General features: G+C 34.5%; 1 protein-coding gene across 1 annotated transcript in view; it reads left to right on the top strand.

Annotated features, from left to right (window-relative positions):
• TMF1 (TATA element modulatory factor 1) overlaps positions 1–14,043 on the top strand; it is a 35,697-nt gene that overhangs the window by 8,527 nt on the left and 13,127 nt on the right. Inside the window, exons 5-8 of the mRNA XM_042979391.1 lie at positions 1,311–1,416; positions 10,180–10,322; positions 10,561–10,727; positions 11,019–11,175. Of these exons, the coding sequence (XP_042835325.1) occupies positions 1,311–1,416; positions 10,180–10,322; positions 10,561–10,727; positions 11,019–11,175 (573 nt within the window). The remainder of the gene's footprint in view (positions 1–1,310; positions 1,417–10,179; positions 10,323–10,560; positions 10,728–11,018; positions 11,176–14,043) is intronic.

The raw sequence follows: 14,043 nt of genomic DNA, 5'->3' as shown, positions 1-14,043 counted from the left end.
AATGTTAATCTTTATTTTTTGGTATACTGTTAAAGAGGAGAAATAAGTCATATACTTCCTTTGCTTGTTTGCTTTAATTAGCTAGCTCATTTCAGACACTAACAATAACCTCAGACTACCTAACCAGTTTACCTCTTCTTGTCCCTACTATATTCCGTCTGGACAAGTTTAATTGAGAAATTAGATTTTAAGTAACGTAATGTTTATTTTCTGTAATGTAATTTGAATTATAGATCTAAAATAGACCCAAATGATTAACTATAGGTGGAAAAAGCTTGGACCCTAAGTTTTTTTATGTGTACATATGAAGTTGGGATCCACAGGAAATTCAAAGCAAATTGGATTAACCTTAAGAGTTTGCTTTTCTAGTGATGGAAGATAGATAATGTCAACACCTATATAGTACAAGGCAGAATGAAGTAAATTACAGATCAAGACGAATAAGCAGTTTGGAATGGTATCATAGAGGATGAATTCTGACCAGGGGAATTGAGGAAAGTTTCATGGAAGGCAGGATGGTCTTATTGGGCCTTGATGGATGAATCAAGTTTTGACAGTTGGAAGATGCAGAGTAATGTTGTGGGTGGCTCAGTGTATGGGCTTTGGGTACTCATAAACCTGGTTTTCAAGTTAAACTCCCATCACTTAGTAGGTCTCTGACCTTCAAAGTTTATTCAGTCTTTAATTGTGTAGTTAAAGTACCTCCTTCATAGGATTGTTGTGAAAATAAAATTATAATGGATACAAAGCATAGTTTAAATACCTGATGTTAGTTGTTTTTAGCTGTTGTTTCAGATCATTGCTTAAAACCAAATTTTAAATCCTGAGCACTTTTCACATCACCATACTTCTCCATTGTGGTTTTAAAGGATAACTGTCTTGACATATTTCTGCTGAATCTCTACTTTATTAAAGTAGATTGAACCTTATATAATCATGCTTTTATTCATTTCACAATGCACTAGCAAGTGCAGCAAGTTTTAGATGAGGAATGGAAATAAAATGAAAAATGGAGACATGTATTGTTTGAAATGTTCCAAATAAAATACTTGATCTGAAGAAAATGTGTATACTTGTATTACCATATTAAAACCTCTTTATTTCTGAATTCAGGTTTTTTATGTTGTTTCAAAGCTGTTTACTTAATTAACTGAGGTAGTAAACACAGGTTAACAATACAACTTAAGGATCTTTATTGAGAATTTGATTATTGACTTTGAATATGGAAAAAATTGAAAAATATGCCCAGAATGAAAGTAATTCGTTATGGTATTCACATTCCTTTTTTTTTTTTTTTTTTTTTTAATTAGGAAATCAAATGTATAAAAGAAGAACTTGCTACTAGATTAAATAGTAGTGAAACTTCAGAACTTTTGAAAGAGAAAGATGAGCAGATCCGAGGGTTAATGGAAGAAGGTATGTAAAATATTTAGTTGATTATGAAAAATACTGTCAACACAGGAAAAATGCTTGCCACATGATTAGCTACTGCTTCCCAGTAAAAAATATTGGAAGCAAGAAGGCTTTGTGCTTAAACCTCAGAAATGGTAGGTGATAATTTATGGAAAACTGGGGAGTAATATGTATAGAGGCAGAGACATTTGCATGTAGCCTTTTATACTACATACACGTACTTGCTAAAATAACTTGCTGAAAAATAAATGTTTGTGCTTCCATAAAAAAGTTTTTAACAGATTTTACAGCCTGTCATTTAAACCAAGATATTTGAGGTTATTATTTTGGAGTTTATATAGTATCTCAATCTCTAGCTTGGGTACTCTCTGGTATCATCATATTATTTGGGCATTTGATAGTGAATTTTTCATTATATTCTTATTTTAATTTTTCAGTTATTAAGTACTCTATGAAAAAACTTATTAGCAGGGTTATAGAAATAAATATTTTTCATTAGATAAGTTATTACAAATTGACACTGGACTAATTTCTTTATGTAATTTCATAGGAAAGAGGTAGTTTTTGAAAAGGGGATTAAATGAATTTTTTTTCCTCTTTAATTTATATATTTGTATTTTATTTTTGAGAGAGAGAGAGAGAGAGACAGTGCAAGTGGGGGAGGGGCAGAGAGAGAGAGCACGTGCGCAAGCAAGACCCAAGTAGGCTTCATGCTGCCAGCACAGAGTCCCATGCGTGACTCCATCCCATGAAGCTGCAAGATCATGACCTGAGCCTAAACCAAGAGTTGTAGACTCAACCTACAGAGCCACCCAGGCACCCCTCTTCTCCTCTTAATTAAAATTTTCCTAGTTGTAAAATTAGACTTGCTACTTGCAGAAATTTTTTAAGTTTTGGTAGGTGTAGGAAGAAAAAATACATCCTAATCGACTTTTACAAGAAACTGTTAATTTCTTCTAGTCCTTTTTTAGTGCATTTTTAATACATTGTTAAGCATAATTAAGGTCACATACTTTATTTGTAATTTTCCTTCTTTTACAATTCCCTTGCTACTAAATAATTTTGCTAGCATTATTAATGGCCGTATTAAAGTCCCTTCTAGGGGCACCTGGGTGGTTCAGTTGGTTAAGCATCCAACTCTTCACTTTGGCTCAGGCCATGATCTCATAGTTTGTGAATTCGAGCCTTGTGTCGGGTTCCACACTGATAGTGCAAACCCTGCTTGGGATTCTTTCTCTCCTCTCTCTGCCCCTTTCTCTCCCTCAAATAAACTTAAAAAAAAAAAAAAAAGTTTAAAGTCCATTATTTGGCTATATATACCACTATTTATTTTACTGTTTTCCTCATATTGTGTATTTTTTTCTAAAATGTTAATATTGTAAATGGTGGGATGAACATTTCTGTACTTAAATCATTGAACTTAAGAGGGTTTCCAGAGGGCTTGTAAACAACATGGAACAATCACTTCATTTCAAAAAATTAGTTTTATCCAGTTTTTATTTTTCATTTATTCAACTAATATTTAACAGTGTGTCAGACACTATATTTAGTATAGTAATACATTTGACATGCTCCCTATCCTTTAGGAGCTTACAGTTCAGTGAAAAGGAACTAAAAGTACTCAGATAATTGTAAAACACAGTCTAAGCACTACAATAGAAAATGGAGAATTGATAAATCACATAATCATTATGTCAAATCATCTTGAGGTCATGAACTGCCTTTATTACAGCACTAGAGATTGAGGGAAAGGCTGTGTGCATGGTTTCATAATTTTAAAAAATTATCTTAAATATTTATATCAAGGGGCATTTGGGTGGCTCGGTTGAGTGTCTGACTCTTGATTTCAGCTCAGGTCATGATCTTAGGTTTGTGGGATTGAGTCCTGCTTTGGGCTCTATGTTGATCATGGAGCCTGCTTAAGATTCTCTTTCTTCCACACCCTCCCCTGTTTGTTTTCTCTCTCTCTCTCTAAAAAAATAAAAAAATAAAAATATTTCTATCAGATGTCACTGTTTGGGTTTTATTAATTTAGTGAGGGGGTGGGTTGATGTTTTCTTTTGCTTAATGAAATTCTTTATACTGAAAATAGAATGATTTCATATGGGATCATTTATTCACTGCTTCTGTATCTTCCAGAAGTATTTTTAAATTCACAGCTAAAAAGCTGAAAGACTCAAAGCTGAAAGCACACTACAGTAAATAACAGATTACATTATTACTTCACTTCGTCATTTATTAACATCTGGGCACACCTGATTCATAGCTTTCTGCACACACATATACTTCCCTTTTGCCAAAGCATTTGAATGTAGGCGACAGATATGAGTCCACTCATAAATTCTTTTTTTCCTCAGTTTTATTGAGGTATAATTGGCTAATAAAAATTGTATATATTTAAGGTGCACAATGTGATTTTTTTTGGCTAACATATATATTGTGAAATGTTTACCACAGTCAAGCTAATTAACATATCAATCACCTCATGTACTTAACTTTTTTTTTTTTTTTTTTTTTTTTTTTTTTTTTTTTTACATTTTTTACATTATGTCTGAAGAACTTACCTCTGTAACTGAAACTTGGTCCCCTTTATCTCCATATTTCCCCTGGTAACTAGCATTGTGCTCTGTACTTCTATAAATTCAACTTTTTTATATTCCACATCAGAGTGAGATCATGTATGTTAGTATCTGAATCTGACTTATTTCAGCCTCCAGGTTCATCCATGTTCTTACAAATGGCAGGATTTCCTTTTTCAAGGCTAAATAATATATAGCATGCTACTTCTTTCTTTTTTAAAAATTTTAAAATTTTTTTAATGTTTATTTATTTTTGAGAGAGAGACAGAGTACAGTGGGGAAGGAGCAGAGAGAGAGGGAGACACAGAATCTAAAGCAGGCTCCAGGCTCTGAGCTGTCAGCATAGAACCCGATGTGGGGCTCGAGCCTACAAATCATGAGATCATGACCAGAGCTGAAGTTGGATGCTTAACCAACTGAGCCATCCAGACACCCCTTCTTTTTTAGAATTTTTAATGAATTGGGAAAATATTCACAATTTTAGATAGCAAAAATAAATTACACATTTGTATATACAATATTTTTTATTGAAGTATAATTGCATACAATGTTATTATATTCCAGGGGTACAAGCTGCATAGTGATTCACAAATTCTGTATATTATTCAGTGCTCACCATGAATACAGTCACCATACAACATGATTACTATATTATTGACTATATATACTGTATTGTAATTTTTATCCCTGTGACTCATTTTATAACTGGAAATTTACACCTTTTAATCCTCTTCACCTATGTCACCCCTCACACTCTCCCCATGTCACCTTTGGCAACCACCATTTTCTTTCTGTATTTAAGAGTGTGTTTTTATTTTCTTGTTTGTTTTGTGTTTTAGATTCCACATATTAGTGAAATCATATGGTATATCCCTTTCTTTTTCTGATTTATTTCACTTAGCATAATACCTTCTAGGTCCATCTATGTTGTCACAAACGGCAAAATCTCATTCTTTATTATGGCTGAGTAGTATTCCATTGTATGTATGTGTGTATATACACACACACCGTATTTGCTTTGTCCATTTATCATTGTATGCTTAGATTGTTTCCATATCGTGGCTGTTGTAAATAATGCTGCAATATACATAGAGCATTATATTTCTTGGAATTAGTGTTTTCTTTTTCTTTGGGTAGATACCTTGTAGGGGGATTGCTGGAACACATCGTATTTCTGCTTTTAAATTTTGGAGAAGCTCCATGTTACTGGAGTTTTTAATACTTAAAATTTCTTGTCTTTTCGATAATAGCCATTCTGACGTGTGTGGTAATATCTCATGGTGGTTTTCATTTGCATTTCCCTGATGATTAGTAATGATGATTAATGATGGTTAGTGACCTTTTTACGTTTCGGTTGGCCCTCTATATGTCTTCTTTGGAAAAATGTTTATTCATGTCCTTTTTCCATTTTTTTAATCAGATTGCTTTTGGGGGAAGGGTTGAATTGTATGAGTTCTTTATATATTTTGGACATTCACCTCTTATTGGCTATGTCATTAAAATATGTCTTCAATTCAGTAGACTGTCTTCTTGTTTTGTTGATGGTTTCCTTTGCTGTACAAAAGGTTTTTATTTTGTTGTAGTCCCAATAGTTTATTTTTTCTTTTGTTTTTCTTGCCTGAGGAGACCTATTCATAAATATATTCTAAGGCTGATGTTCAGGGGATTACTGCCTGTGTTTTCTTTCTTAAAAAAATTTTTTTTTTAATGTTTGTTTATTTTTGAGAGAGAGAGAGTAGGGAGTGTGTGTGTGCGTGCGGGGTAGGGGCAGAGAGCGCAGGAGACACAGAATCCGAAGCAGGCTCCAGTCTCTGAGCTGTCAGCACAGAACCCAATGTGGGACTCGAACCCATGAACCATGAGATCATGACTTGAGCTGAAGTCGGATGTTTAACCAAAGTCGGATGCTTAACCAACTGAGCCACCCAGGGGCCCTGCTGCCTATGTTTTCTTTTAAGAGTTTTATAATTTCGCATCTCACATTTCGGTCTTTAATCCATTTTGAATTTATTTTTGTGTATGGTGTAAGAAAGTGGTCTGGTTTCATTCTTGTTCATGTAGCTGTCCAGTTTTCCCAACACCACTTAACGAAAAGAATATCTTTTCCCCATTATGTATTCTTGCCTCCTTTGTCCTCAGTTATTTGACCGTATAAGTATGGGTTTATTTCTGGGCTCTCTATCCTGTTTTATTGATCTATGTGTCTGTTTTTGTGCCAGTATCCTACTATTTTGATTACTGTAGCTGTAATCTAGGATTATGATACTTTCAAGCTTTGTGTTTCTTTCTCAAGATTGTCTTGGCTATTTGGGGTCTTTGTGTTTGCATACAAATTTTAGGCTTACTGCTTCTAGTTGTGTGAAAAATGCTCTTGGTATTTTGATAGGGATTGCATTGAATCTGTAGATTGCTTTGGGTAGTATGGACATTTTAACAATATTAATTCTTCCAGTTCATGAGCATGGTATATCTCTCCATTTGTGTTGTTTTCAATTTTTTTCATTAGTATCAGAGTATAGGTCTTTGATTTTCTTGGTTAAATTTATTCCTAAGTATTTTATTTTATTTTATTTTATTGGTGCACTTGTAAATGGGATTATTTCTTAATTGTACTTCCTACTACTTTATTATTAGCATATGGAAATGCAACAGATTTCTGTATATTTTGTATCCTGCAATTTTACTGAATTCACTTACTCTAATAGTTCTTTGGATGGAGTCTTCAGGCTTTTCTAGCTATGGTATTATATCATCTCTAAATAGTGACAATTTTACTTCTTCCTTACTACTTTGGGTGCCTTTTATTTATTTTTCTTGTCCATTTGCTGTAGTTGGTCTTCACTACAATATTATATTAAAGAGGTTAGAGTGCACATCTTTGTCTTCTTCCTGGTCTTAGACGAAAAGCTTGCAGTATTTTACCATCAAATATGATGTTAAGCTAAGAATTTTTTCTGTGTTGCCTTTATTATGTTATGTTCCCTTCTAGCCCACTTTGAAATTTTTATCATGCCCAGATACAGTATTTTATATAAAAATGCTTTTTCTGCTTCTATTGAGTTGACTTATGGTTTTATCCTTTTATTAATGTGATATTTCATGTTGATTGATTTGCAAATATTGAACCACGTTTGTGTCCTTGGAATAAATCTCACTTGATCGTGGTGAATGATCCTTTTAATGTATTGTTGAATTCAGTTTGCTAATATTTTGTTGAGTATTTTTACACCTGTGTTTATCAGGGATATTGGCCTCTCATTGTCTTTCTTTTTTTAAGGGTCTTTGGTTTTGGTGTCAGGGCAATACTAGTCTTATAGGATAAATTTGAAAAAGTTTTTTTCTATTTGTGGACCAGTTTGAGAAGAATAGGTATTAACTCTTCTTTAAATGGTAGAATTCACCTGTGAAGCCATCTGGTCCTGGGCTTTTGTTTGAGATGAGGAGTCTTGATTACTGATTCAATTTTGTTACTAGTAATCGATCTGTTCAAATTTTCTTGTTCTTTCTGATTTAGTTCTGGGAGATTGTTTCTAGGAATTTATCCATTTTTTTTCTAGGTTGTCCAGTTCACATATATAATCATCATAGTATTCTCTTAAAATTCTTTGCATTTCTGTGCACACCACATTTTCTTTATCCATTTATCCATTGATGGACACTTAGGTTATTTGCATAACTTGACTTTTGTGAATAATGCTGCAGTACACATGGAAATGCACATCTCTGAGGTACTGATTTTATTTCCTTTGGATGTATACCTAGAAGTGGGACTGTTGGATCATATAGTAGTTCTATCTTTAATTTTTTGGGAATCTCCATGCTGTTTTCCATAGTGGCTGTACCAGTTTACACTTCTGCCAATAGTATATACCAAGGTTCCCTTTTCACTACATCCTTGCCAATTCTTATCTTTTGTCTTGTTGATAATAGGTATCCTGACAGTTGTGAGGTGATATCTCATATAGTTTTGATATGCATTTTTCTGATGATTAGTGATATTGAGCACCTTTTTGCATACTTATTGGCCATTCTTTGTCTTCTTTTGAGAAAGTCTATTCACATCTTTTTTTTTTAAAGAAATTTTTTTTAAATGTTTATTCATTTGTGAGAGACAGAGAGTGAGTGGGGGAGGGGCAGAGAGAGAGAGAAGGAGACACAGAATCCAAAGCATGCTCCAGGCTCTGAGCTGTCAGCACAGACCCGCAGTGGGGCTCGAACTCACCAACCGTGAGATCATGACTTGAGCTGAAGCTAGACACTTAGCCGACTGAGCCACCCAGGAGCCCCTCACATCTTTTACCCATTTCTTAATTGGCTTGTTTTTTGCTGTTGAGTTATTGGAGTTCTTTGTTTATTTTGGATATTAATCCCTTATCAAATACATGGCTTCCAAATATTTTCCTCCATTCTGCAGATTATCTCTTCAGTCTGTTGATTTGTTTCCTTTGCTATGCAGTAGTTTTTAGTTTGATGTAATCCCAGTTGTCTATTTTTGCTTTTGTAGTCTATGCTTTTGGAATCTATACCCAAAAAATCATTGCCAATACCAATGTCAGAAGTTTTTTTTTCCCTATTTTTTTTTCCTAGTAATTTTACACTTTCAGGTATATTAAGTGTTTATTTTGAGTTGACTTTTGTATTTGGTGTGTGATCCTATTTCATTCTGCCTATGATTATTCAGTTTTCCTGGTATAATTTATTGATGAGACTTCCCTTTCCCCATAGTGTGTTCTTGGTCTCTTTTTTGAAGATCACTTGGCTGTAAATGTATTTCTGAATTCTGTGTGGATTTTCTAGGCTGTTTTGCTCTGCTGGTCTATGTTTTTGTTTTTTTTTTTTAACGTTTATTTATTTTTGAGACAGAGAGAGAGCATGAACAGGGGAGGGGCAGAGAGAGAGAGGGAGACACAGAATCCAAAACGGGCTCCAGGCTCTGAGCTGTCAGCACAGAGCCCGATGCGGGGCTCGAACTCACGGACCGTGAGATCATGACCTGAGCTGAAGTCGGATGCTGAACCGACCGAGCCACCCAGGCGCCCCTGGTCTACTGTTTTTATGCTAGTACCATACTGTTTTGATAACTCTAGCTTTGTATCATGTCTTAAAATGAGGAAATATGATACTTTCAGCTTTGTTCCTGCTCAGGATTCCTTTGGCTATTTGAGGTCTTCTGTGGTTCCATATGAATTTTAGGATTTTTAAAAAACTTTGTGAAATGTGCCATTGGACTTTTGTTAGATATTGCATTGAATATGTAGTCCGCTCCTAAATTCATGAGGCTCCATTTCCCAGTAGCAAGTACATTTTGCTTCACAAGCACAACATCATAACCATACCTAAAAAAATCAGTATTTATTCAGAAGTATACTCCAACATACATTTTATCATCCCATTGTCTCTAAAAAGGACTTTTATACCTGGTATTTGTCCTGCCCCAAGATCCAGTCAAAGTTTGTGTATTGCATTTGGCCATTATGTCTTTTTGGTCTTTCATCAGTCTAGCGATAGGTCTCTCTTCATGACTTTAAAGACTTCGTAGAATCCAGGCCAGTTTTCCTATAGTATGCCCCATGTTCAGGAATTTGTCCTTCTCATGATTAGATTCAGATAAAATTTCTGGTAAGAAAGATCACTGGTGACTAACTAAATGGTTAAGATGGTAATAGCCAGATTTCTCCATTGTATTACAAGTAGATTTTTCCATTTGTAATTCGTAAGCAATACGTGGGAATGAATTTTAAAAAATTTATTTATTTAAATTCAAGTTAGTTAACATACATTGTAGTATTGGTTTCAGGAGTAGAACCCAGTGATTCATTACTTACATATAACACCCAGTGCTCATCCCAACAAGTGCTGTCCTTAATGCCCATCACCCATTTAGCTCTTCCCCCCATTTACCTCCCTGCTAGCAACCCTCAGTTTGTTCTCTGTTATGTAAGAGTCTCTTATGGTTTGCCTGTGGGAATGATTTTAAGGCTAAGAATATTCTGTTACCTATCACCCTTCCATCTAGTAATTTTAGCATTTATTGATGGTTCTTGTCCAAATCAATTTAATGTTCATGGTTATAATATTGTGATTTTAAAAATACTCTATCATTTTATATCACTGGTTAGATCCAACACACTATCCAGATTCTTAAGGAATCATTATTTGAAATTTTTTTTTTTTTTGCCATTGCTAGGAGAAAAACTTTCAAAACAGCAGCTGCATAATTCTAACATTATTAAGAAATTAAGAGCTAAAGACAAAGAAAGTGAAAATATTATTGCAAAACTGAACAAAAAAGTTAAAGAGCTAGAAGAAGAGTTGCAACATTTAAAACAGGTGAATATTAACTATTATCTAAATATATATATTGTTATTACTTCCTATATGAACAATTAGCCATGGTTTATAAAACATTTAGAATAATTTATTGGGATATATCATGGGAAGAATTTGTCAAGCAATTTAATAGATGATAGTTAAGATTTTTCTTCATTACTGTAACACTCAAGATTCCTGGAATACAATTATTTACCATGGTGTTATTAATTGAAAAATACTTTTGTCTGTATTATAGGTCCTTGATGGCAAAGAAGAGGTTGAGAAACAACATAGAGAAAACATTAAAAAACTAAATTCTGTGGTAGAACGCCAAGAGAAGGATCTTGGCCGACTTCAGGTAGACATGGATGAACTTGAAGAAAAGAACCGAAGTATTCAAGCTGCTCTGGATAGTGCATACAAGTAAGAAAATGAACAAATATACAACTCGTTTAAAACCAATTATCAGAACAGGATGTTGAAGAAATACTTCTTCTGTTATTTGATCACTAACAATATTTATAAACTTGGCTATATATGGACTTGTAATTGGTCAGAGCAAGTTCAACAGAGAGTCCTTACTGTGGTCAGTGTTTATTATGGGGTGAACTCTCCCTTCTTGTGTAGTTCCTAGGGAAATCTATATGCAGACTTCCTTAACTTGGTCACGTAATTAACTATTTTAAATAAAAATTATCAATCCAATTTTTTAAGAGAACTTACTGATCTCCACAAAGCCAATGCTGCAAAAGATAGCGAGGCACAGGAAGCTGCTCTGAGTCGTGAAATGAAAGCCAAAGAAGAACTTTCTGCAGCACTAGAGAAGGCCCAAGAAGAAGCCCGTCAGCAGCAAGAAACGTTAGCGATTCAAGTAAGAAGAGATAATAATTAAATTAGTCTTTAAAAACTTTGTGCTTTTACAAATTAAAGAATACATTAGCTGGTTTGAGTCAAATTTTATGTAGTGGTACAGGTGTTATATTTTGTTTCTAATCTTGTTGGACACTTTTTTCTAAGAGTACTGTATTGTGCCAGTCTTGTGTGTTTTTTTTTTTTAATTTTTTTTTTTTAACATTTATTTATTTTTGAGACAGAGAGCATGAATAGGGGAGGGTCAGAGAAAGAGGGAGACACAGAATCTGAAACAGGCTCCAGGCTCTGAGCTGTCAGCACAGAGCCAGACGTGGGGCTTGAACCCACGGACCGTGAGATCATGACCTGAGCCGAAGTCGGCCGCTTAACCGACTGAGCCACCCAGGCGCCCCCCCTTTTTTTTTTTTTTTAATTTTTTTTTTAACATTGTGTGTTTTTTTAAACCATTGTTAAAGTGATACCTACGTTATTCTAGTACTGCTTATTTTTGGTGAATTTCAGACTTACTACAGAATATTGTGAAAGGCAAAGACTGTGTTACTGCACCTATGCAGATAAATACTAGACATTGTGTATAATTTTAGGAGAATCCATATAACTCCTGAGCTTATTCATAACAACTGGGGGAGTCCATACAGTTCAGATAAGGGAGGAAAACCAAAATTTGTCAGGCTTTGTCTTACAAAATCTTCAGTTGATGGATACTTGGGTTATTTTCACTTTTGGTTATTACAAATAATACTACTATAAACATTCATGTACACATTTTTGTGTAAACATTTATTTTAAATTCTCTTAGACATAGGGCACCTGGGTGGCTCATTCGGTTAAGCGTCCGACTTTGGCTCAGGTCATGATCTTGCAGTTCATGGGTTTAAGGCCCGTGTCGGGCTCTGTGCTGACAGCTCGGAGCCTGAAGCCTGCTTTGGATTCTGTGTCTCCCTCTGTCTCTGATGGCTTCATTCCCTGTGCTCTGTCTCTTTCTCAAAAATAAATAAACATTAAAAAAAATTATTAAAAAAAATTCTCTTTGACATATATTCTTAGGTTAGTTTGGTAATCCTATATATAACTTTGTGAAGAGCTGCCAGACTTTCCACAACACCTACACCATTTTACATTCTCATCAGCAATATGTGAGGGTTTTAGTTTCTATCTTTTGCCAGTGTTTGTTGCCGCCTTTTTTTTTTTTTTTTAAATAATTTTTTTTTTTAACGTTTATTTTTGAGACAGAGAGAGACAGAGCATGAACGGGGGAGGGTCAGAGAGAGGGAGACACAGAATCTGAAACAGGCTCCAGGCTCTGAGCTGTCAGCACAGAGCCTGACACGGGGCTCGAACTCACGGACCGCAAGATTATGACCTGAGCCGAAGTCGGCCACTTAACCGACTGAGCCACCCAGGCGCCCCTTCTTTTTTTTTTTTTAATAGCCCTTTTAGTGGGTATGAAATGGTATCTGATTGTGGTGTATTTGTTTATATTTCCTTAATGACTAATGATGTTGAGCATCTTTTTATGTGCTTACTGGCCATATATATATTTTTGCATCTTCTTTGGAGAAATTTATTCAAACACTCATATCCTTTGCTCATTTTGAAATTGTTGAGTTGTGAGAGTTGTTTATGTGTTCTGCATATTAGGTCTTTATCAAAGGTAGGATTTGCAAATATTTTTTCCCATTTTATAGGTTGTCTTTCATTTTCTCAATAGTGTCCTTTGATGTATAGGTTTTTTTAATTTTGGTGAAGTCCATCTTTATTTTTTCTTTTGTTGCCTGTGCTTCGGGCATTGTATTTAAGACACCATTGCTTAGTCCAAGGTCATGCAGGTGTTCCCCTGTTTCCTTCTAAGAATTTTATAGTTTTAGCTCTTGCATTTAGGTTTTTTGCACACGAATGTCCAGCTGTCACAGGACCATTTATTGAAAAGACCATTCTTTCCTCATTGACCGCAGTGCAATTTTGATTTAATTTTACATAAATATGTAGAACATTTACATGATTCCAAAGTGAGAACTATATAACTGTATATTGAGACAACATTTGCTTCCAACTTAGCTCCTCCCCGTCCCCTTTCTTTGCCTATAAGTAGCCATTTTACTAGTGTTTGGTTTGTTTTTTCAGTGTTTCTGTTTGTAAATGAAAGAAAATATACAGGTCTATAAATTTACCTATATACCTCTGCATATACACTAGCATAATAACAAAAAGTAGGGGAATGGGAGACAGAGAGCATATGGTGGTACTATTTATAAAATTATCACCTTTTGTAAATAACGTCAGTTTTGTGTATTAACTTCTTCTTACCTTTCTATGTATTTTTAAGTAATTGATACCATATATATTAGTTTTTTCATTTAAGATTTAATTATAAATTTTTACATATTCTTCACATTCATCATAATTTTTTTTAAGTTTATTTATTTAGAGAGAGAGAGAGTATGCCCACACACGTATGTGGGAAAGAGGCAGAGAGGGAGAGAGAATGTATGCTGTCAGCTCAGAGCCTGACACAAGCTCAGTCTCATGGAACTGTGAGATCATGACCTGGGCCAGAATCAAGAGTCGGATGCTTAACTGACTGAACCACCCTGGCGCCCACATTCATCATAATTTTTAATGGGAATATTATATTCATGTATCAAACTTTGCAAAAATAGATTACTGATGGATATGTGGAATATTTCCTGTTTTGTCTATTTTGCTAGTCTAGCTAACAGCAAAGGCGGGGGGGTATCTTTTATATTTATATTTGCTTTTGTTGAGTGAATTCTCAAGACTAGGATGACCAAGTGAAAAAGGTGAAAAATTTTATGATCCTTTAAACATGTTTTCATAATGTTTTACAGAAACACTGTAGCAGTTT

The sequence above is a fragment of the Panthera tigris genome, chromosome A2 (genome assembly GCF_018350195.1).
Source record: "Panthera tigris isolate Pti1 chromosome A2, P.tigris_Pti1_mat1.1, whole genome shotgun sequence".
NCBI classification, from domain to species: Eukaryota; Metazoa; Chordata; class Mammalia; order Carnivora; family Felidae; genus Panthera; species Panthera tigris.
The sequence above is the reverse complement of the archived record's forward strand: the minus strand, read 5'-3'. Positions and strand labels throughout refer to the sequence as shown.